This window comes from Molothrus aeneus, chromosome 1 (genome assembly GCF_037042795.1).
Source record: "Molothrus aeneus isolate 106 chromosome 1, BPBGC_Maene_1.0, whole genome shotgun sequence".
NCBI lineage: Eukaryota > Metazoa > Chordata > Aves > Passeriformes > Icteridae > Molothrus > Molothrus aeneus.
Genome location: NC_089646.1, coordinates 43,910,835 through 43,934,897, shown reverse-complemented (window position 1 = coordinate 43,934,897; position 24,063 = coordinate 43,910,835). Strand labels below are relative to the sequence as shown.

Below are 24,063 nucleotides of genomic sequence, written 5' to 3'. Positions count from 1 at the left end.
AATTATTTAAAACAACATTTCATGTTGTTTTAAATTGCCAATCCCTCAGATAAAGTACTAGAATAGATTTTGCAACAAGTGTGTTATTTAAGATCCTCGCTGGGCAGTTATTTGCTCTTCACTTTGTGTGTGTTATTTTTATTTTCCCTTGGAGTATTCCTATACTTCCCCTTTGGAACTGCTTATGTCGAGATCTTTTTTGGCCTCAAATCTTTAAGAAATTTCTGGTGAACAAGTCCTGGATCTCACATTTTTATTATTACTGATTAATAACACTGTTTCTGACAGTAGCTCAGTGGCTTTGAGGAGATTGCTCAACTTGTCTCTGCTGACTTCCTCTCTATAAAATAAGAAGAATGATACCTGTAGACTTGATTTCATAAGCACTTTCTGAGTAATGAATTCATTTGCAGAGATCTATAAGTAGACTTCTTTAAGTGCTAAAACTTTAGGTCCTTTGTGTATTGTCATTCCATTCCTACCGTACCCAAACCTCTCTCAGGGTCTTCTGCTGAGCTCTCTGCAGCAGCATTTTCTACAAGTGCTTCACCATTTACCAGAAATTCCATCTTTAAGGCCCTAAAGCCCACTAAACCTCAGGTATTCTCCCCTCTGAGTTGTGTGAATGTCTTTATGTATCCGCTTTGTCTCATGGATGGGACCAGATGGGAGGAGCATGACAGCTCCCAGACTTTCCTGTCTGTCTTCTCAGTCCATTCCCAGTTTTCAGCAGTTGGACTACTTTCTTCCTCCACTGTTATGTCCCCACCCTCCTTTTTGATCTCTCCTGGTGTGATTTTTGCTATGCAAAGGGTGCATGAGAGTTATCTATACTTCATAAATAAATATGTTGTCTTTCTGAAAACAAACATGAGCTGATCATCTTCCTCCATTATTTAAGGGTTTAGGTCATGAAACAGACTCTCAGAATACTTTCATATGTCTCAAAACTCAAAAATGGATGTCTTACTTTTTAATCTATGTAATGGGTGGTTCCTAAGCTATTTGATCAAGGATCACTGTTGGTTCTTGGAATCTTTTCTTATCCTTCTTATGACCTTCCCAGGAAATTCATAACTGATTAGTTTTTATAAGATTTTCTGGTTTATTGTGTTTCATTGATGAGTGACTATGACCACTGTAGTCTCACTATTATGGAACCATTCTAATGACTTCACTTTAGGACCTGAACTCAATTTTAATGGGGTAGGAAGGGGGATTCTGAATGGCATAATTCAAGAATGTTAAAAAATATATGACAATGACATTTTATAGAAAGTCTTTGCTAATGTCTCAAAAAATGATACCTCAACATAAGACCAAGCCTATGGTAAGTAGTAGTGATCTCTGTGGTTTCACTCTTCCCTTGGCATGTGTACTTTGTTAGGGAGATTATTTTGTGCTCAAAATAATAGTTACCACAACAACTTAAGCAAATGCTTGCACATTCCAAAATGGAAAAGAATCCCCATTTATGTGCCATACTGGTTAAGATAGTCATGTAGGAATCCTGTATGCAATCTGAAAGTATGTTTCTAGTATGTATTCAATTTGGAAATTTCCTTGTGTTTCTGGAATTATCTCCATTTCTACTGGGCATTTGGCAGGTATAAACTTAGCATATTCTGCAGTAACTAAATCCTGGCACTTTTCAGGAGAAGTTGCTTCAAAATAATAATAATAAAAAAAGTCCTTCCTAATCTATTTATGGTTGCTGAAGCATTATAATGCAAGTGAACCTAAACAATTTAAATCATGCTTATGTTAATTTGACTTATTGTCATAATCTCTAATTATGCTATTATGGCATTAAGTAGCATTAAACACAATTATAAATTTTAAGTGCACGTACCCATCTTAAAGGCTTGCTGAAGCCTTGATTTGCTTTGAAGTGGCTGGTTACAGAAAAGCCTGTGCTTTATTGTACACAAGGGTTACCTGAGGTAACCACTGCTGCTTGTGAAGCACAGCCTACACCCTGAAAGGGTGGAAGTCACTGCAGTCAAAGCACCAGGTATGAAACTGCTGCCAGCACTCATGAACCAAGCTGCTTACACAGGGAAACAGCTCAGGTCCTGCTACGGACTGCGTGTGCAGATCAGCACTTAGCATGGCTTGGATTTATCGCCAATCCTTTTTTCCAAGTTTTTTTTGGTTTTGTTTTTGGGCTGAAAAAGGGAAAAGATTTTGTTTCAGTAAACAAAGTGACACATTTTCCAAGCACCATTCTGAAGCATGAGGAAAACAAGACTGTCTCACAGTCCTGTGTGGAGGGGTATTTCACCCAATTGTGGGGAATGGGAAGGGACCAGGGAGTTAATTTGTGACACAGAAAGAATTCACCTACTTGTACTGCTGACAGAACATGAAACTGTATTTTAGACTATAGAGAAAAATGTCCTAAACCCAAAATTACTAATCTAAGTCACGTGGGGGGAAGAAAGTGTCTACTCACTGTCTATTTACTGTTTTCTAATAATTTCTTAGTTATCCCAAGTTTGTAATATGCACCTGGTTACAGGGCACTCAGAGAATTTTTTCTTGATCTTATGAGATTAAGATGTTTGCCTGAGACAAAGGAAACCTAATTTGTAGGGTTTTGTAAAAAAACAAAGTGCACTGCAAATAAGAAAGAGACAGAAAGCACTATTCATCTTCTCTTTCCCCTCTGAAACTCTGCAGTTTGGTGGTGATTTTATTTTCTGGAAGAGATGGAGACAAATCCATTTGCTAAAGGAAGGATTTGAACTTGTGTCTGCCACTTCTTGGGTAAGTACTATGAACATTAAATAAAAAGACGAAAAACCTACTTCTAGTACTACTATGAAACAAATCTAAATTAGTTGATTCATTTGATCAGAGTATGGGTTGTTTTGGGTTTTTCTTCTTTCATTCATTTTTGATAGTCAGCTCAGTAAATAAGCCAAGGAGAAACTTGTGATGAAACTGATGAAAATGATAGTTCAGGCTGTTCAGTGCCACCTTCCCAGGCAACACAAAATTACTGTTGCTTTTCTGTTGTTCATTCCCCATTTTTCTGACACTGCTTCAGCATATGAAAGGAAAAATAGTGATCACAAGTTATATCCAGCTATATTACAGCATCTACGACTATTCAGGTTATTGAAGCAAGTCTTCTTTAAAATATGACTGTCTGTCTAGCCATTGCTTGTGAAAGAAGAGTGGGAGTTGCATATCCAGGTGATTCTGGTTTTGCAACATATTTAAAAAATAAGTAATCTAAATAATTGCAAAGTCAAACTGTTTTTACTCATTTTGACTCACTTCTTTAAGAGGAACTGAAATGAACCTGTTTATGACTTCATGCCTGCAAAAGACTGTAAGACAGATTTTTCAAATTAAGTCAGCTGGTGAAGTTGTAGGAAAACATAATTTAGAGCAGTTTATTATTCATTCACTGACAGCCCAATTTATATTCCTACAATATATCTGGGCTTTATGTTCCAGCCTTTATAAACACTGATGCTTATTTTCCCTCTGAATTAGTGAGGTTATAAAGGAAATCTTCCTTTCTGTATTTCTACAGTGATAGTCTTAAGAACAAAAAACATTACAAAGAATGCGTGTGATGGGGTTTCTGTTCAATAGGGATAGGGGGAATAAAATAATTTAGAAATGTCTTAATTTGTAAATTGAATTTGAAATTTATTTTTGCTCAGCAGAAATTAGGTTATTCAAGGTATATACACTGGGGCACGTAGCATGGAAGAAGACATTGTCTGAACATGTAAAAAGGGAGACCTTACATTGTTGTAGCATAAGCAGTGACCTCACATAGGATGCACTTCCATAACTGAACTGAAGTGCTGAGGCCAGGGTCTATCCAGGTCCATGATCCCCCAAACCAGGCAAATCTCTGGGACAAAGTATCTTCATGCAACTTTGAAAGTTTTTGGGACATGGATTTGGGTTAGGAAGGAGGGGAGGAGCTGGGAATTGGAGACTAAAGAGAATAATAAAGAATGTCCCAGGTCCCTATCACATTTTCTATGTCAGCATTGTCCAATTCAGAAAACTAACAGAAAAGTTACCCTTAATTTGGATGGGAGAAGCATGAAACTTACCCTTTACAGCTCTTGAACTTTCACTTCTAAACATCTGGCAAACAAAACGTTAAAAGCAACTCAAGCATCACAATTTGGCACCAGTTCAAAAAAAAGAAGAAACAGGAACAGGTTGAGAAGAGAAAGTGCCTAGAAATTTGGTTTTGACAGCCAAGGCTACAATCTGTTAGAAGTCTAACACTGATAAAGATGGAGTCTTGGCTTTTCCTTTCTGTTTGCTTTCGTCTAGCAGGTTTTTTTTAATTACTTCTTGGGAAGGGAGGTGTGATGATCAGCGTGATTTTGAGATGAATAAATTAAGAGCTTGCACTAACTTTCCTGTGAGGGCTGCCAGACCTGGGAAGACTTTCTTCTGGTGTCCATTATGGGACATTAGGGTAATACAGAATAAACAAGCTTGCTCTTCTTTGCATTAAGAAGCAGGTAGAACTGGTTGTCTCACGTTGTCAGAAAACATTTCTACCATTGTTTAGATGCTATGGTAAAAGGAGTTTTATTTTTTGACTGGAAATCTAACTACAGCTTTCCTGGTGAACTATATTTCCTGTGGTGACTTAAGAACAGAAATTGGGATCTGTTGAGAAGAGAATAGGCCATTTACAGTGAGAATTATGCAACTTAGATTCTTGTTGAATGGAAAAGGGATCTTTTTATTATTTTGATTCATTTTTATCTTGTAGAGTGGCAGTTATCTGCTTATGCTGTAGAGAATATATTTTTCAGATTTAGCATCCATTTTAAAAGCCTGATCTGAGGAAAGGAAGCCAGAATGGCGAAATTTTCTGCACCTTAGCTGTTACTCTATTTCTCTTTAAAATGATCTGTGGGCAATAAGACTGTTGACAAAAGGTCCTATCCACTGTGAGAAAACAAACAAAAAAGAAACCTTTGCTTCTTCAAGCAAAGACATATCCACTATTTTCAGAAATTCGTTGCATCTGATTCTTCTGATCCAGCTTTTGTAGTAAGGACACAAGCTGTTTTTTACAATCGCAATATTAGAAAACATAACTAGTGAAGGATTGCCCAACTTATTCTGCATATTTTAATGCAGCTCTGATTTTTTTATTTTGTATTGCCATTTTTTTTGTTCATGTCAAGAGCAGCATCTGCTTACAGATTTCCCAGGAGAACAGATCAGATCAGAATATACGATCAAGGTAATGTAACAAAAGGAAGGTGTTAAAAAAGCTATTTGAAACCAAAAATTATTTTTCTACTAAAATTAACACTTGGCTTTGCTGTCTTTTTGGAAAGAATATCTGAAGTCCTTGTTGGGTCAACCAGTTGTTGCAAGGTCTTCATGGTAGCTAGCCTGGCTGTTTCTAGGCCCCTTTTAGGTCTAGATTCACAATCCAAATTTTCCAGAAGTCTCATCTTCCTTCTATGTAGAGATGGAATATTTGTGCATGTAAAAGGCAGAGAAAAGAAGAAGAAATCTCTTAGGTAAGTAAACAGGCGTAATCCTAATTCTTGTGGCTTCTGAGATCTGTTTGTGTAAAATGATTCATTGCTTCTTAAGTAAAATAAAGTCTAAGGAAAGTGGAATGACTCCTCCTTTTAGGCGTCTCCATTTGAAGTATTGCTTCTGTCACCGATTCTGGAAGTTCTTGTCTCATTCTTCAAAAGAGGGCAACACTCCTTGGTATTTTCCAATTTTGCTGGAAATCAAGGCTTTAGCCCTTCAAAACACTTTAACTATAATTGCTTAGTTGAATTAATTCTGACAAAGTCTCTTCGGAAGGAAGTTCTTGAAAAATTCTACTGGTTTCATATTGCATTTAGGTTTTACCAGGTGATAAAGCAAATATTCATGAAGAATGAGGCTGTGTTTCTATAAATTTTGTTTGTAGTATTAAGGATTGTTTTCTTTTGGTAGAGATCAGGAGACTCAGTTGGTCATGCTGATGGAATTTAAAGAGAAATGTTGGACCACAGTCATATCACAGTGTGGGAAGAGTTCTTTTATAAAGTGAACCACACTGAGGAGAACGCAGGGAACACCTAAAGGTAAGACAAAAAGCGAGGTGCATTCTTAGCATATGGCATTCTCCAAAAACATGGCAAACCTGTTAATAGTCCCTCTACAAGTATGCAGTTCAGACTAAGTGGAGAGGAGTTAACACATTTGCTCCTGTTTTAACGGGATTTGGAAAAGTCTGTTGAAATGTTGAGTCAATCCATGCTGAAATCTTCCTGAGTGGCAAAAGGAGCACAGGGAGAGCTCACAGATTTACCTCCTTCCCAAATATGCTGAGCTTTATTCATTTCCTATGTTTCAGCCTATGGTCACTGAGATGTGGAGGAACTTAAGGCTGGTTTAAACCACCCTCAAATACTGCTATTGTATTGTGTTACCTATAATAATAATACTTGACCTATAATAATAATAACCCCTTTATTTCCTTGTAGTGGGGACATAAATCCTCTCCATAAAACTTCAATTAAGCTTTTTATAGAAACATCTGTATGTTTGCAAACTGGAGTCTCCCTGTAGAATAGTTGTCTCTATAAATTACACTTCTAAGCTCAGTCACACTCCTGGATTTTAATTTTTTAAAAGTCACATTTATGGGCTTCATAAAATGCTCTCATGCATGCATAATCAAATTAATAACATATGGATTAGCAATGAAAAATAGTTGAGATGAATTTTGACAGAGTTGGAAACATCTGAAATCAGGGATTTTGCAGCTGTCTGCATTAAGTGTAATTGTGACCTATAAACTGTGCATCACTCTTCTCTTTAATTTAGCTCACTGGTGTTAAAAGTCAGCTCTTCCAGGCTGTCTGCATTCCTTGAGAATTGGTAGTGCACAGTGGTTTAGCACAGTCTGTCAGTGTGCTGCACTCTGCAGCCTGTGGATCAGTGTGCCTTGGCTTTTTCCCAAGTTCCACTCATGCACAGCAGAGAGTTTAAAACTGCCTGCAGGAAAAATGAAATTAATGTTTCCTAAATTAGTAAAAAAAAAAATAGGATATGGCCCCAAGAGGTTCGTTCTGAACTATCCATATATATTATCTACTAGGATAAAATAGAGGAAAGTGTCAAATTTTTATATGACAATATGGAAAACATTTTTATTGGAGTATCAGGTTTGGTTGTAACCTCTTTTGTGGTCTATATGTGTTTTCAGCATTCAGGATTGCTAATGAAAGTAGTGATGCTGGATTTGGTGGAAAATGCCTAAATACCCTCTAGCTTCTACTTCAGCAAAAATGTGAGGATTGAAACAAAATAAAGCCTTTGTTTTAAACTTAAAGGCTAATATTTATGTAATTATTATTGTAAAATTTTGGTATATTATAATTTTTTTCATTTATTTATCTGATCAGTTACACAGTTTGGTTTGTGAAGGAGGGGGATTAATTTCCACAAATCTTAGATTATTAAGCACCACAATATAAACATGAAGTATTTTTCATTATCTTCCATGACTGTATTAGTATTGTGAATGGGGAAAAAAACCTCATCAGATACAACCAGCCACTTCCTCTGCCAAATTACCTTTTGCAATTAAATATGGTAATTTCCTGAAATATTTCCTGAGAATTTTTGAGCAATGACTATAGTGAATAAATTTGTTTAGTGAATCATTACATGCTAATTTTTTGTGTATTCTGGCCAGACTATCTCCACTCTATTAATGGATTCAAGATATTTAACAGGAAATTATTTTCAACCAGATGAGTTGCCTGGTTTGCATTCTTATAATCTCTGACGATTCAAATTCTTCTTGAGATCTGTGATTCAGAAAGCCATATGGGACTTTTTTAATGTTGGGTACAATATTTGAACATGAGAAAACCGAGATTTCTTAGATTTTCATTTCCCTTAAGTAATATAGAGCTAGATAAAAGACAATGTCATTTTTTGCCTTTCTGTTTCCTCATTTTGCAAAACTAAGTATTGTAAGTGGTCAAAATGGAAATTTAAGCATCCTAATATGGTGATATAGACAAGCTATGAGGAAATGAAGTAGTATACCAATGTGTGTTTGTATACTTTTGACATTCTGGTAAGTACCAATCTGGTGTACTATTCAATATTCATCTCTTTTGATCTCTGAATGACTGCTAAAATCAAGAGAATGCCTAATGTTGACTGTTGTTAATCAGCTTGGACAAATACTCTGCAGTTAGAGAGGAAAAGGTGACTATTGTAAGTCAGTGCATTTACATGTACTTCTTCAGTAACTGAAGGTCTTTTTGACTGTACTAAACCAAAACAAAGCAAAAAAACCCACATGAAAAACAGAACTCTAAAGTCAGATCAGCTTTGATTTTATTTCACCAGAAAGTTGGTCTGGAATAGGTAAATGTATTGATGGAGGAGAAATGACAGCCACGGTTACAAATCTCTTTTCCTGGATCTGCATATTTTTCATTTTAGAGCAGACCCTTATGAAAATGATTGTCACTTCAAATGAGCTGTTGGCTCAAGATGAAATCCTGACTTTATTTTTGGGTACATGTGCCCAAAGCACTTAGCTTACCTCTTTTGATATCCTACATTCTACATTCTCTTGTCCAATAGGGTATGAGGATGGGAGAGACCAGATGAGTAAATCTCTCCAGGGGACAGTGAAATTTGCAGCCAGGGAGAGTGAGAGGGTGAGGCTCCCTCGAAGAATCGTTCCTGTAGTACATTTCTATGGTGTATTGCCTGTTTCAAAACACAGAGGGGTCAAAATAAAGGCAGCTGTGCAAAACCACACAGCCTTTCCATGCTGCAGTTATTGTACCTGGGGGTAAACTTTTAGCCAGCTTATTTGTCTGGTTGCTAATATCTTTATGGTTTACTAATATAAGTAATACTCTGAAGAGAACTTATTAAGCAACAGGGTGTCAACACCAATTTGCATGTAGTTTGCTGTCTTTGCTAAGGAGTTAAATAGATAAAAAGGATGGAGTAAAACTTTTCATAAGTGTAAGATATATATACAGATATAGATATATATGGTTTTCAGGCTTATTCTGCTACTGACTACTAAAATGAATGCAATTACAATAATTAAAATCAATGTGTAATATTTCCCTGAATAGTGAACCTCAGGTATCTGGTTTAATTAGTCTTGGGTATCAGAAAATTCCTTTTAAGAAAAAGTACATATTAGCAGAATAGCTTGCAGATACTTGCCCATTTTTTTCCTGGTAAAGTTCAAAAAAATGGCAGGCACTGTGAGGAGGCAATTTCCCATTGAAGACATTGAGTGCCATCTGTAAGGCAGCAATGGTGGTTGCATGCTGGGAACAGAGGAAACCTTTAATTAAAGGTCTGTTGAAAATGATTGCATGAACCTATTATTTAACAATATTTCCCACACATTATCTGTCCACTCAACATTAACCTTATTAGGGCCTCATTAGTACTTGCCCTCTGCACTGTTGAGCAAACATTGTCCCTTTATGGCTATATAAACTGAAGTCCTGCATGTATAAAGTATACATATATGTAAATATTTAAGAAGTCTTAGTCCCTTGCAGCTCTTGCATATTTAATAGGAGCTGTTAAAACTTCTTTTAAAAAGAACTAGTGGTTTTGCTGGTTAAATATACAGTATTTGAGATCAGATCAGTAAGTTTTTTAGCTGATATATACCCAGTAGGTCATGATATAAATGCAGTTTAGAAACAGGAGCTTTTTAGTGAGAGCAATCCAAAAATTTCCTCCTCCAATGACAGCATTTGTACATTCTAAACAAAAATATAAGAACACAATTGAATAACTGCCTTCATAAGGCCTGATAAAATAACTGTAACTTAATTTTTTTCTTTTTTTCCTCATATGCACTTGAAAAAGATGCAGGAAGAAGGAGATTTTGTTTTAAATTAACTTTGTGATCCAGGTTTAATAAAACATGAGGCATGATTTTTCCAGCTCCCTGCTCAATCAAAACATTATTACAATGAAAAAAACCATGACATTCAGTAGAAAGTGGAATGCTTCAGGTTTCAAAGCAGCATCTGTTCATTAAAATTTTTTTTAAATCTGAGGACATTTAAGGTTAACCAAATAAAAAAATGCTTGTAGCTGTATTTGATAAAGGAAATAAAATTTCATGGCTTTCACTGCATTTAATAACTGCAGAAAGGAAACACAAGAGAAACAGAAAGCACTCACCGTGGAATACATAACCATTTTTTGATGGTATGAAGGCTTTCTAGCATCTAAAATATGCTTTAGAATAGTTTTTAAAAGAATACCTGAAAGAAAATGGGGAAGCAGTGACAATGAAAGAGATGCTTGTGTTAACATCTGTATCGACTGCTGCCATTTCAGCAATCCGTCACTAAGTGCACCAGATTTATTCAATTGACTCAACTAGTAATTTGTGCAGAGTGCCTTGATTAATAGTGACAGTATCTTTCAAATGAACAGTGGGCCTGTTTTACTTCTGTGTAAAATGTTTTGGGGATCCCTAATAGCCTCAACAGCTTCAAACAGTGCATTCACAGTTACTTTGTGCCAGCAGAACAGTGCAAGAAGAGCACAGTAATGAATGCTACCCTGTTGTCTGTGTAGCTTGAGTGATTTCCAGCTTTCCAGAGGAAAAAAAAGAGCATATCCTCTTGACTCCGGGGCTTTATAAATTGTGTGGTTGTCTGCATTTTGTTAATGTTAACTGCTGAAAAACTGTAAGACAAACTACTAGATTTAAATCAATGGCTTCTCTAGTATGTTAATATAAGGTTGGCACGTCGACAAGTTAAAATCCTTAAAATAGAACTGTACCAACTAGGAAATTAGACAGAATTAGTCTTTAGCTTCTGGCACATTTTTAATAACAATTATTAGTAAAGCAAGGGCAGAGGTTTGAACTTTGTGCCAAGTTTTGCAAGTTGGAGCTTTGAAAAATGCAACAAGTTAATTCATGTTATTTGTTCATTTGTCTTCCTAGCTCACAGATCCTGCCTGCACACTGCCCATATAAAACAAAAAGGAGGCTCAAAATATGACAGTGGATGAATGGAGGAGAATGAGTGATAAAAAAGGTATAAAATACTTTCAAATTTTAGTTGCTGTTTTCTGAGCAGAGTAAAGTTTAAAAGCAGTTTAGTAATCTCATTTTAGGACTCTCAGCAGTGGCATATGAAGATGTTAGGTAACAGAGTCACCATTCTTACAAATAATATTTTTTTAAGTTACACATGGCTTATGCTAAGTTCAGGCTTGATTCAATTCAACAAGAATCTGTATGTTATATTGAATTTCTTACACAGTGTAATCTAAATGATACCTCAATTACAATGTTAGATTAGGATATTCATGATTCATATGCTCACCATCTCCCTCCCCATTAATCAAAATATTTCAGTGCTGTTCATCAATATCCCCACAATGGTATCTTTCGCCATTCTACCATAGAATCAGCAGCATTGTTTGTCATATACCCTTTCTTCTTTCCCATCCTACTTTTGGTTTTAAATGGGGTAAGAATTCAGCTTACCTCCCTGCAAACGTGATTTTTGTTTTTGTTTGTGGAACCCAAATTCCGCCTGCAATAACAATTCTGACAGCTTTATCAGCTTGGTCTTGACACCATGAGTAGCCCAAACAGGTAAAGTATAATTGTTAATATCCTACAGTGAAGAAAGAAAACATGGTGATTTTCCTACTGATTCCTACTGCTAACTGTTATTTATTCTGGCAAAAAATACTTCTCTGAACAAATTCCAAATGTTTCACTCCAGTAACATTTTCTCATTGTAATAAAATGATGACTGTGTTTTGCATTTAGACAGCTGTAGCATTCCTATTTATAGCATCATAGTGCTTGAAAGAAATTTGAAGGGCAGTTTTCAACAAGAAGAGGAATCTTTATTAATAATACTAAAATTATGCAAAAAGCAACTGGCGTTTTTTATATTGTCAGGTTAAAAAAAATCACTATATGGTTTTTCCAGTCATGTGCTGGGATGTATTTTTACTGAAACAAATCCTATATAAATATCAGGGTTTTAAGGGCTGGTAGCTCTCAGGTGTAAGAGGAATACAGAGATCAATGTTATAGCTGTAGTATGGATGTACTGAAGTATGGGGTAGATATATAAGGAAGAGATATAAATTAAATTTGTACCTATTATGGTCTATTGGATACTATCACAGTCCTCAAGCTAAAGGGGAATGGATTAGTCTTTCCTTGGGGATGCAGTCCAAGGTATATTAGTGATCACAACTGTGAGAAGGGAAGACAAGCACAACACTCCTGGTTTGCAGTACCCTGAATTCCTGTTTAAACAAGGTTGGTAATTTTTCTGTAGAGCGATGTAACCTTTGGACTGAGCTTACCTAAAGGACTGTTCTTGTAACAAGCGAGCTCAAAGGAAAATGTCAACTACTTTAAGGGTTTGTTTAAACAAGAAAACAATAGAATGCGCTAGGTTAAACCAGCTCAAACCTCAATGTTATCCATTTCTCTTTTAATAAGTGTGATTTATGCCTTGAGGAAAGAATTGGATGGTTGCATGCTATTTAAGACAGTCTGTAGGCAAGCAAACACATCAGTCTCCAAGTTACCTGAAAGTCAAATAACACTTAGCTGAAAATAACAAATGCAGAGACATGTGTGCTACTGTGGTTTCATGAATTGTATTTAAAAACTGTGTAAGCACTCTCTCTGTATGCTTGAAAAATGAGAGAGGTTTTTATGGCAGATGCCTTTAATTAATACCCTCAGAGTCCTCAGTCAGTAGTATCAAATGCCAAGGCTCATCAAATATAACACTAGAAGGAGAAGAACAATTTATTTATTTTTTTATTCCAGTGTTTAGCTAGATTCTTTATGGGAGCTGTGAGTTTTCCAGATTTGTCTGGTGACACAGATTCTCGGTATGATTTAACTACTGAAATAGAAAGTCGAGGTCCTGCATTTGGAAAACATGGAAGGGTGACCTCACTGAAATTACAGTGAGATGTCCCAACATGTTAACATTTCATTTAACTTAAGGCCCTGGCTGACATTCTATTCAAGTCTGCTTTGATCGAAGTTGGACTTTTGCAAAAACTGAAGGAATGAAGGTAAACTCATTCGTATCACACCCTGTAAAATATTACATGTTGCTTCTGAAATCCACCTTAAAACTCCCTCATTAATATCCCAGTACTGACAACCAATTTATCATTGATATTTGTTAATAAATAGTTATGCATGAAACTGTAGCAAAAGCTGCCTTCAAAAATAACTTTTTTAACACAACACTCTGCAATTTTGTGTCAGCTCAGGTAAGTCTAGACTTTGAAGTGGGACTTGCTAAATTAAAGGCAGTTAGGATTTTTTCAAATCATGACATTTCCAAACTGTGGAAATCCAGATACCCATGTGGAATTCCAGATACCCATGCCAGTTTGGCACCACAATACCCCTTTTGTTATAAAATCCACAATCTTTCATGATATGCCTGGTCTCTTTGCTTCGGACAAGCTCCCAAACTTGTACAAATTTGTGTCATTCCAATGGTTGTTTAATTTCTGAAAATACTCTATCCACTACTGGCCGTGTACAAATAATGGTTTCTCTTGCTTATACAATTTGCATAAAATTTTTGTGGAAAGATGCTTATGTTTCTTTGCCAGCAACATATTTTTATCCCTGTGTATCTCCTAGTGGGGTCTGGGGGAGTTGCAAGACAATTTTATCCAAAGATATTCTTTTGCCTAATGCTCCATATTCTCCAGTCAGTGGCTGGATCTTGAATGTGAAAGTCCACTAGATTGTGTTCCTTACAGTGGTGGATGACACACAGCAGCCTCACACCTAGAGAGTTAACAGGATTTTCAATTGTAAGTTTGACATTAGGTGGGGGTTTCTGGGAAAGAAGATGCAAGTAGTCGATGTTTAAAAAAATTTGAAGCACTGATTTACGATCTTTTTATGTCTTACAATAAAAAAATAAACCAAATAAAAATATCAGGTGTAAGAAAATGTAGGAATTTCTATTGGAATCAAAGATCTTAAGGGTCTTTTCCAACCTAAATGATTCTATGATTCTATTTACCTCATATTGTAAAGTGTCAGAGAGCTTCCAAATCCTTTCACTAGTCAACTTCTTCACTGGATATCCTGTATGAGTGGCTAAAAACTTCAGAAATTGCTGGAATACAAAAAAATCCAAACTTGTAGTAATGAGGGCATTTTTACATGATTTCTACACACGGTCATAGTAGTACATAGGAATTTTTAGAAAGAAGACAGTCTTTGCACTTTGCACTTAAGCAATGAACCATTGCCTAGATGTAAGAGAATTTGGCCTATTCATTTAGACAAGGTTGGTGATTTTAGCTCAGATTTGAAGTATGGTGATTGTTTATGCCCGGTGAAAATGTTTAGAAGGAAGTAGAAGGAACGCAGATATATGAAGAAGTCTGGCAGAAATCCAAGAAATGCTTAAAGGAAGTGTGATAGAAAGAATTATTCTGATACTGGTACTCAGGAGAAGGAGAGGTATGATGTAAATTTGATAAAATGGGAATTGTGATTTACTTGCATATAATACCCAGATGCAGAGCCACAAATGGATGATTGAGGTCAGTGGTGAGAGATAATAGAAAAACAGGTGAGGTTCATAGTGTCCTTTTGAATACACGTGTGAAGTAGAAGGTTGCAGCAGAATAAACATGTGGTTATATAGTCATGCAAAGGTTTTGATGATGGAGAAAGAAAGGAAAGGATACTATATGAAGACAGGCACAAAACATAAGGGAACACCTAAATTAAGATTTTGGGTGGGAAACATGAATAAGTACTTGAGAAAAACACTGACGCTGTTATAGAAATTCTGAGGAATTGAGCTGAGAAAATGAATCTGAACCCACAGACTTATATAGGCAGAGATGTCAGAGGAGTTGCTTTACATGGGAGTAAACAGAGAGAGGTATTGGAATAATTTGAGAGGCATTGACATTGATTTTATCTGAGTTTTTGTTTTGTCTAGTCCCCTAGAAACTAAGCTTTTGCAAGTAGGTCAATAATTTATCTTTTCTGTGACTTGTCATTTTCAATTGCTGGGAATAGCCCAGTCCAGCTGGATCTGTAATGTTGTAATTGTTTTTTGGGTATGTTGTCTACACCCACTCTGAAGATCAGAGATCTGAAGGGAGCATATTAACTGTTGTTTTAAAACCTATGTGTTAGATAATGTTGAAGAAGTGGTACGCTTTAACTGGATTTCCAGAACTGAGAATACTTCACCTTGTAGTGCTTGAATTGCCTTTGGAAATCCCTTGTTGCAAAGGTTTCTTTCAGAAGCTCCTTGTATTTTGGGCAGTGTGAGAAAGGTAGGTATAGCAACTGGAAAGAAAATTGCAAAATCCTAGTTAGGCAAGGTGCATCTTGTTCTGCAATTCAATATACCCTTGCAGAATTGCTGTTCTGATTTGCTGCACTAGTTAGGACAAGCTGAAAAATAATTTGGGAACGTAGTTTCAAGGATATTCATCTTCAGGACTCTAGGAGTCATACTGATGACTACACACAAAATAATCTTTAAATGTTCAGAGGAGTAATAGCTGCAGTAGTTCAAAGTTAAAGGATTCATTTACACAAGATGAAATTCATCCTTTGACAGAAGACTAAGACAAGCCCTCATGAACTCCTTTGTTCTTAGCTTCTCCAGGGATGATTCCATTCATTGTGTTCAATCTTTCTTTAAACACACCATCACATTTTTACAACAAATTACAAAGTAGCAGCTGGACTGCAATAGGAGTCTTTGTGCATACTCAACTGTATTGAGTCTATTTAACACAGCTTCATTTAGTTCAGCTAAATTGTAGAAACTTGTGAACTTTCTGTAACTCAGTTCTGTTTTTCATTAATCTAAGCTATATGAAGGTTACATATGGCTGGAATATCTTAAAAACTTGTTATTTCATTTATATGTATTTATATATGTTAGCTAAATTGAGTTAATTTTCATGTTCTGTGCTAAATTTAAAACAAAAATTAAAATTTGACACTGATAGTATTAGTGCTTTTTCCTAATGTGCTTTTTTGTCTTTTTCCCAGTAATGTAGCTCCATCTATATAGTCCCAATATTAAAAGAACTTTGAAAAGAATTTGAGAGATTTGAAGGGATAATTAGCTTGGAATGCTTCACAGCAGTTCCTCAATCTTTTTAGAAATACAGTCTATGCATTCCACAAGATAGGAAGGTATTTGTGAATTATAGCCATAGGTTCATGAACAGGCATGATTTCACCAATAAATGATGGGCACTTGTTTTGTGCTGTAGGATACATGTGGTCTCAGGTTTAGCCTGTATATGCAGTAAGGACTAAATAAAGTTAAAACATAAATAGTTGAAAAAAGTATGAAAACTGTGCATGTGTCCATGACTTTATGATTTGTTTGAATAAACTTCCTTGCTCCCCTAGATGTGAATGAGGTGCAACACCTGCTTGCTGACTTTGCCTTTTGTGTTGATACTGGCCGGGTATTCTTGTCTCTCTGCTGGGATATCCCCGCCTGTGACAGTGTCAGAAGCAGCTCCTGACTGTGCCTGGCTGTGTGTGTGAAGAGGAAGACATTTCTCCATACCTTCCATCTTCATGCTCTCATCACCCTGAGGTGAGAAGCATTGCTCCATGACCTCTCTGACGTGATTTTCTTATCATCACAGACTGTGTTAATTAGACTTGTAAAGCCCACACAATTTATCTTGCATCACAAGTGCAAACCTGCTCTCACAAACTGGGACTCAGGCTGCACACTCCTGATCTTAACTTTTTATCATAAATTTTCCACACACAGGATGTTCCAGCTCCAGCCAGCTGCACAGCTTTGCCCTCTAGGACAAGTATATGCAAGCTACAGAGCTGCTATCTGCAGGATTCCTTACAACTCCAAAGCGAGGAGCTGAGGAAGGGAGATGAATTAATACATTGCCCTATGAACTTGTGCTTAAAGCTCTGAGTCCTCCTTCCTTTTCCCTTTAACTTTTCTCACCAATCCTTGGAGTACATGCACTGACCTGCAAAGTGCATGAAAAACAATCCTGTAACTCAATTCTTACCATAATGTAAGTCCCAGAATGATTCTTTTGTCTTTTCCATTGGCTGTGGACTAAGCAGTTCTGAAGCACTAGTGAGATTAAGTATGTTTTCTCTTGTCACACAAAGAAAAGAATGTTTGCATTAAATTTAGAATTAATCTACTTTTACAGTGATTTACCTTATAAATGAACTCTTTTTCTCTATACCCAGTACTCCCATTTTTCTTTCTCTTTTGTCAAGATCATGTCTCTGATATGCAAGTCCATTCCTGTGGAAATACTTGCCAACACTTCTAATCAGCTTATTAAGCATTTCTGCAAAATGCTTTTAACAATGTTCCTTTATTGCCTCTAACATGCACTTTTTGCTGCACCTTCATCTCATGTCCTATGTACTTTACTAATGATCAAGGGAAAGTAGATGCCCCTAGTTTATACTCACATTATCCTGTGACAGTGGCATTGTGTGAACTGGAATTGGCTGCCAAAGGATTTTGGGGTTCCAAATCTGATCCTGTGTTGGAGGGTACAGTCCAGCAAGACTTGCCTGAGCACTCATAAGTGTGTGATCACAGTCAGTGCTTTGAACATAAATCTGAAGGAAGAAAAAAGAAAAAAGAAACATTTTGGATGGTAATTTCTTTCATTAGGTTTACTTTATTGTCTTTGTAGGAAAAAAAGGGGCTGGTACTGGGGAAGTTGTCATTAAAATGGAGTGACATGAAGAAAGACTATGAGAAAGAAGGAGGAAGGAGAAAGACTGCAGCTGGAATAAAATTTTGCTGGACAACTGAGCTGCAGCAGGGTAACATCTTAGAAATCCTGGTAGACAGCTTGAGATTGACTCTGTTTGACCCTCTAGGCTTTGGCACGTCATATGTGCACTAAAAAGCTGGAACTTAAATGAAAACTGAGTTGTATCTGCATTCCATGTGGAAGTGTAGCATTGGAGGTATTTGACATAGATGCTCTGCCATACAGCAGTGAGGGAGCTGAACCTGATGTGCAGCCTAAAAAGAATTTTTTGTGGTTTTCAGGTAGCCATCAGGATAAAAGCTGAACTACAGTTTCAGGGCTACTTTGGATATTTGGAATGACATTGACTTCAGTTGGTATTAAATTTTCTTCAACTGCACCAGGTTTAGACTTTTATGCATCCAGGAAGTCCCATTAACAACCATGAAAAACATCTTCCTGCCCAGATCCAGTACTTGCCTCACACTGCTTGTATACAATGCTCAGGAAGTGAGAGTATCTCCTCCGCAGGTACTGGCCAAGCTCATACTGTTGTTGTATGCCAAGCTGTAGAAGTAACACAAGAGCATGAGAGGCTAAAGAAATGTGCTATGCATCCATTCATACAACCAAAAAATAATGCAATAATATTTGATATTATTTTAATAAAGCCTTTTTTTTCTTTTTCAAATTGAATTAGGAAAGAAGACAAGAGAAAAAAGTAGTGAAATTGCTGCATGTATGGTGTTGGATAATGTTAGCTATGACTCCTGGTGGATGCAGTTTTGTATTTTGCTCTGTGGAAAGCTATGTGTATGTTTATCTGAGCTAGTGAGACTTAAAGCAGGCATAGAGATGTTCCAACACCATCTGTCTACTTTCTACTCTATTGCTGTCTCAGAGATGATTAACTGGGAGTGCAGACCGAGCAGCCACCTGTCCATGGAGACACATCCAGGATATGAATCCCATAGAGCATCACCAGATGCTCTATTCCTTATGGGGGTAGAGTTTTAGCCTGGGCAAGATCTAGTTTTTCAGAACAGAAGTTTTGAGGTAAAAGTCCTCCAAGCCTTTGGGCCTTTTTCTGCAATAGTTAATTATTATCAACAGTCTGAAGCATTTGATTTTTGATTCTTGCCTGATTATGTTCCCAACTTTCAGTCACTGAATCTTGTTACACTTTTGAATAACATTCACCATCACAGATCTTATTCACAGTTAAACAATAATCCATAAAATGGAATCAAATCACTTTATCTCTGTGTTAAATGAAACTGATGACAATTCTCTACCCTCAAAGCAAAATTTTTCCAGTCCCAACATTTTAGTAGCTCTTAGCTGAGCATCTTTCAACCTACCAACATAATTTTGTGAACACATGACACATGAATCACTGAATCACAAAATCAGTTAGGTTGAAAATGACCTCTGAGATCACTGAGTCCAACCTATTACCTAACGGTCCCAGGTCAACTAGACCATGGAATTAGGTACCATCCACTCTTTCCTTAAACACCCCTGGGGTGTTGACTCCGCCACAATCATACACAGTGCCCCTGTAATAGTCTATATTGCCTTCTTTTTACTTGTACTGGCCTAAATTTAAATATTTTCCACTTAGCTCATGTAATCATTACTGTACACTGGGATCTCAAGTACAGTACTCATTGCTTCCTAAAGCAATTTTCTAAGTTGTGGGATCAGAGGATAATTCAGGCTGAAAGGGGCCTCAGGAAGTCTCTAGTCCAACCTCCTGCTCAAAGCCAAGTCAGCTAGGAGTTACTCAGGACCCACTGTGTGTGCATGTGATCACCTCTTGCTGGAATTGTGCATCCAGTTTCCTAGGCTATATGTGTGGTTTAGGCTTCTGCCCCAACTTGCCTAATATGCATGTTCATGTTGTTAAGCCCTGACTCCTGGGTCTTGAAGTCTTCTATGCCTTGGAGCAAGCTGGCATGGATTGCTGAACTTGAATACTGTTTATATGGAATGATTGAGTCATAGCTGAGTTGGGAAGCTGCTCTGTTACTCCTGTTTCTTCAAGGGAGTTGACATGAGCAGAAACAGGCCTGATTTGCTTTGGAGACCAGTTTTGCCTCCTAAGAACAGTGGGGAAGAGGAACCCCTCAGGCAGTTTGTTCTGTTCTGATTTTGGTGACCTGGCGAGTTCTTTTAGGAGAGAGACACATTGGACATAAGGTGTGTGTCCCTAGCAGAGAGACACACCTCAGGTCTGCCTCCACATGCACTGTAGCCATTTGTCTGGGGCAACCAGACTTCTGGCACTTCTCAGCTACTTCAGGGAGACTGCCTGGTTCTGAGTGCTGGGCAAATAACTGGCCGCTTTTTCAATCCAAATAACATATCTTGGGGAAAAAGGAATGAGGCACAAGCACACAGACATAGTGGTCCTGCCAGTGGGAGGGGAAAAAACACCCAGTGTCCAAATATTGCCCTACAGTCTGATAGTACAGTTCACCTGTGGCTCCATTTGTAAGTGGTGGCAGCTAGTAGAAGTTACAGTCAAGGCAGGCACAACGTCTGTCAGATACAGAATCTGTGCTGCTTCTGGTTCAGCAGCACAGATACTGTACATCTGTGGCACATTTGTGGAAACAGCTGATTCCAAAAATGCCTGCACTAAACCAGTTGAGTTTTAAATCAACTTTCTTGGGCATAGCATAAGAAAAATTTCTGCTTGTACTGAACTTAACAGTTTGTGAGTAAGGAAGCACTTCTATTCAACAGAGATTGAGGGAGGGTTGTGTCTGTCAGCACTTCCATCACCTTCTGCTACTGATGCTTAAATCTTCCTGTATGGTCTCAGGTGAACTGAGGCGGTCATCAGTGCCTGGCTCCTCCCAGAAGATCCTGGTCTGCAATCAAAAAGCTCAACATATGGTGACACTGGATCAGAACAGACTGACTCAGTTTCCTTCAAAATTAGTGAGTGATGTTGCTGTAGTTTATTCATAAGTTCCTTGGCTGTCCTTAAGTAGCAACTTAATAAGGGCTTTCTCTAAGTGAAAGCAAAGCTCCAACCCCCAAATATCAACACAACATCTTTCAATATTTCAGTTCTTTGCCCAGGTAAACAAACTCACCTTGGTAAGTTGGCCATATCCCTGTTGTCTTGCAATTTCTTTATGCTTATCAGTTGGGAAAAACTCCTGTGGGGTATGATCACCATGGCGAAATACCTGATAAAAGAGATGAAATTGCTTTTGTGTTACTGCTATTTTTTTGTGGTGATTATTACTAATTAGTGTAGTCACAAGGAATATGCTATGACAGCGAGTACTGTATCTGACAGATGCTAAGTATATTAATGGTTCGTGCCTTAAATTTAGATAGCTACATTTCCTGTTTAATTTATTTAGACAAACATAACTGGTTCTTTTTTGGCATTTGAGAATAAATTAGTTCAAATAAATTTTTGCAAGTTATAAAAACTACAGGATACCCTATTATATTTTAAAGAGGTTTTATGTATTTTAGAAGGTATAGACCATAATATTAAATAAACAGAAAACAAACAGAAGCATGTTAGTATTTTATCTGAGATATTTGAACATTAGTATTTTGGTATGACTAAATTGGGATTCAAAAGGAAAAAACCAAAACTATTACTGGAAGTAACAGTTCTGTGGCTGCCTCCTGTGAAGTTCTCTTACTTGGCAGAAATTAGCCTTAAAAAGTCATATGTTGGCTTTTTCATCACAGGAGGTGATAGAAGTGTTATCTAATATATAAATACAGGCTAAACTGTTGCTCTGAAAACATTGAACCTGTTTTGAAATTTCACTTCAGATAAAAGATGTATTTATAAGGTACATTGGATTTTTTCATTCATATGATGAATTCTCTGCTTCATATGCTTTGCAGAATAATTCCTGTAGATATTTGCCATTTGATTCTAAAACTGTAAGATTTAAAAAAAAAAATTCTTAATCCAAGCAGGGAGAAATTAAATCAAAATCTGCAAGAAAAAAAAATTAATTATTTGTATGTGTGTGTGTGTGATGTTCAGAGTAAGAGTCAGGCTTCCAGAAAATAAAAGGTACATCATAACCATTACAAATAGCATTAACTTCAAAGCACTGGTTTCTGTGTTGCTTATTCAACGTCATTGTATACTTGTTTGAGTTTCACATACTGAAATTTACTTTATATGTTAGTCCATTGAAACCACTGGAAAAGTGGAAACTCTTCCATGGTAAGAGGGTTTTTGCACAGTTGGTATTTAGTTGGTATTTGTGAAATCCTTTTTTACATTTAAAACAGAATCCTGTGTTATTTTTCACTTAGTTCTATAAAATAAGCATTCTATATCCATCCAAAAAGTAAGTTCATGTAGGAGTGCACAAAGGAGACAAAATTATAAAATCTTATTCAAAATTAAGATTGTTTTTTTGGACAATACAATAATGAATTTTGAATACGGAGGAAACATTTAAATATTTGAAAAGGTGCCCCCTCCCCTCTACCCTAGAGTACAAGAAGAGTAGTAAGTGACAGGTTTTGAACAAATTTCATTTGGCCATACTTACTAGGGACACAAACTTCAGTTTTCTTTTAGCTGTTGTTTGATGAAGAAAGATGCAGAAAAGACAGAACAGGAAACACAGACTCCAAATTCCACAGACTAGTTGCCTTCCTCTCATCCTGAGGGGAGCTTTCAGCTATTTTGCACACCAAGGTCCCTGGCTGGATGTGGTGATACAGTAGATATATGGCTAAGAGGGGTGGAGTCAGTCATGCTTAGTGAAATCTGAGAGTGAGCTGTGAAGTTGCCTCTCTGTCCTCTTCTAGGGTTAGTGCTTTTCAGGGAACTCATGAAATGAAAAGTGCATTTCTCACTTGTACTCAATTTCTGTGTCCCATGTATTGCATGGAGTGAAATCTTTGAGCTCTCTAATTCCTGCCCCTGGCAAGGCAGGTGAATGTAAAGAGCTGGAGGTTTCCTTCTGTTATTTAACTAGGATTTAGTATGGGTCAGTCAGCCTTCCCAAATATGAAAATGCTGTGGGTATCTTAATCTTACTGTATGCAAAAGGGCTATTAAACCATCTGCATTCTTAATGCTCACAGTCTTCTCTGAACACTTTGTACTAGAAGGAGCAGTGCTAACAAATGTCCTTTTATAAAGTCTCTCTGGATTTTCCTGGGATTTGGCTGTGATTTGTAGGAGGAATAAGCAACAGAAGGTTTTGTTGCAAAGGAACAGGAATGAGCCTGAATTCATTGCAAAAAAATAAAGATATATGAATGAACTTTTAATCTCTTTAGTAGATTGACTCTGTCTCTAGTGGCAAAGCATATGACAGTATTTTCTGGAATTTTCCCCCAGAATTTCATACAGTTAGTTAAATTTTAAATTTTCAGATCTCTCTTGCTGCACACATTCTCATTGTTATAGTGTGCATATATCAAGAGTTATTTCTGCCATTTCCCCAGTATATTTTAAAAAAGAAAAAAATCTGGCTCAGAGACACCATTGCAAGAGACAGGATTGGTGTTGCAAGTTACTGATTTATGTTCAGTTCATTCAAGTCCTGTTAGTATGTTAAAATTGAGGGTGATTTCTTAGTCAGCAAAAGCTCTCTGTAAGAATTTAAAAAAAATTACTGAAAAAAATTATCATGTTGCTACCCAAAAAGGTTATATAATCCCAAACTAGTTTAAGACACAAAACAAAGCTTTTCTTTTGATTATTAGACATAGACTTCTCTAAGGGGATCAGTTCTCCATCCTGAGGAAACAATGTTGTATCTTTCACATCTGTCAGAGCTAAAGATATTCCTCTGTGAAACATCCAGATGTCACACTTTCATTTCTGCTTTTATCTCTGACAATTTAAAGAGAAATAGAATAGAAAATAAATAGAAAAATGTGGTGGGGAGTTACTCACATTTATTGAGAAAGAAAATGCCCTTTTTTTCTTAATTTGGAGGCACCTGGGGGGATATGGGTCAACAGGTTGAAGTTATTCATATCCTGTATATGTCATGCATCAAAAATTTCTCTGAAAAGTCTTTGTTTTGCTGTTTCTAGAAAACATGGCATCAGACACTACTCCTAAAATACACTGCTCTGCAAGACAAGATTTTTTTAAATAGACCAACTCAGAAAAAACGGGCAAGTTCTCAGATTCCCAAGACTCCAGTCAGGTTCTTCATATACTGTATTCATGTCTAGGAGGGACTGCAGGTCTACAACAGGAACAGAAAGATTTAACTTTAATCT

The 24,063-nt window shown here is 36.8% G+C and overlaps 1 protein-coding gene across 1 annotated transcript; it reads right to left on the bottom strand.

Moving 5' to 3' along the window:
• Nucleotides 1-8,594: 8,594 nt before the first annotated feature.
• Nucleotides 8,595-22,481, bottom strand: LOC136560725 (prostatic acid phosphatase-like). The gene is made up of 10 exons (XM_066557122.1): nt 22,368-22,481; nt 20,922-21,017; nt 18,295-18,381; nt 17,522-17,674; nt 15,278-15,376; nt 14,085-14,180; nt 11,537-11,669; nt 10,210-10,292; nt 9,226-9,332; nt 8,595-8,751 (listed from the first exon to the last, which is right to left on the bottom strand). The coding sequence occupies exons 1-10, from the start codon at nt 22,479-22,481 to the stop codon at nt 8,595-8,597; spliced, it is 1,125 nt and encodes a 374-aa protein (XP_066413219.1).
• Between the last annotated feature and the right edge of the window lie 1,582 nt (nt 22,482-24,063).

Coding starts and splice junctions, on each gene's coding strand:
- LOC136560725 (XM_066557122.1), bottom strand. CDS start 22,481: ATGAGAGGAAGGCAACTAGTCTGTGGAATTTGGAGTCTGTGTTTCCTG. Junction 21,018..22,367: donor AACTGAAGTTTGTGTCCCTA/GTAAGTATGGCC, acceptor CTCTTTTATCAG/GTATTTCGCCATGGTGATCA. Junction 18,382..20,921: donor GATATGGCCAACTTACCAAG/GTGAGTTTGTTT, acceptor TTACTTCTACAG/CTTGGCATACAACAACAGTA.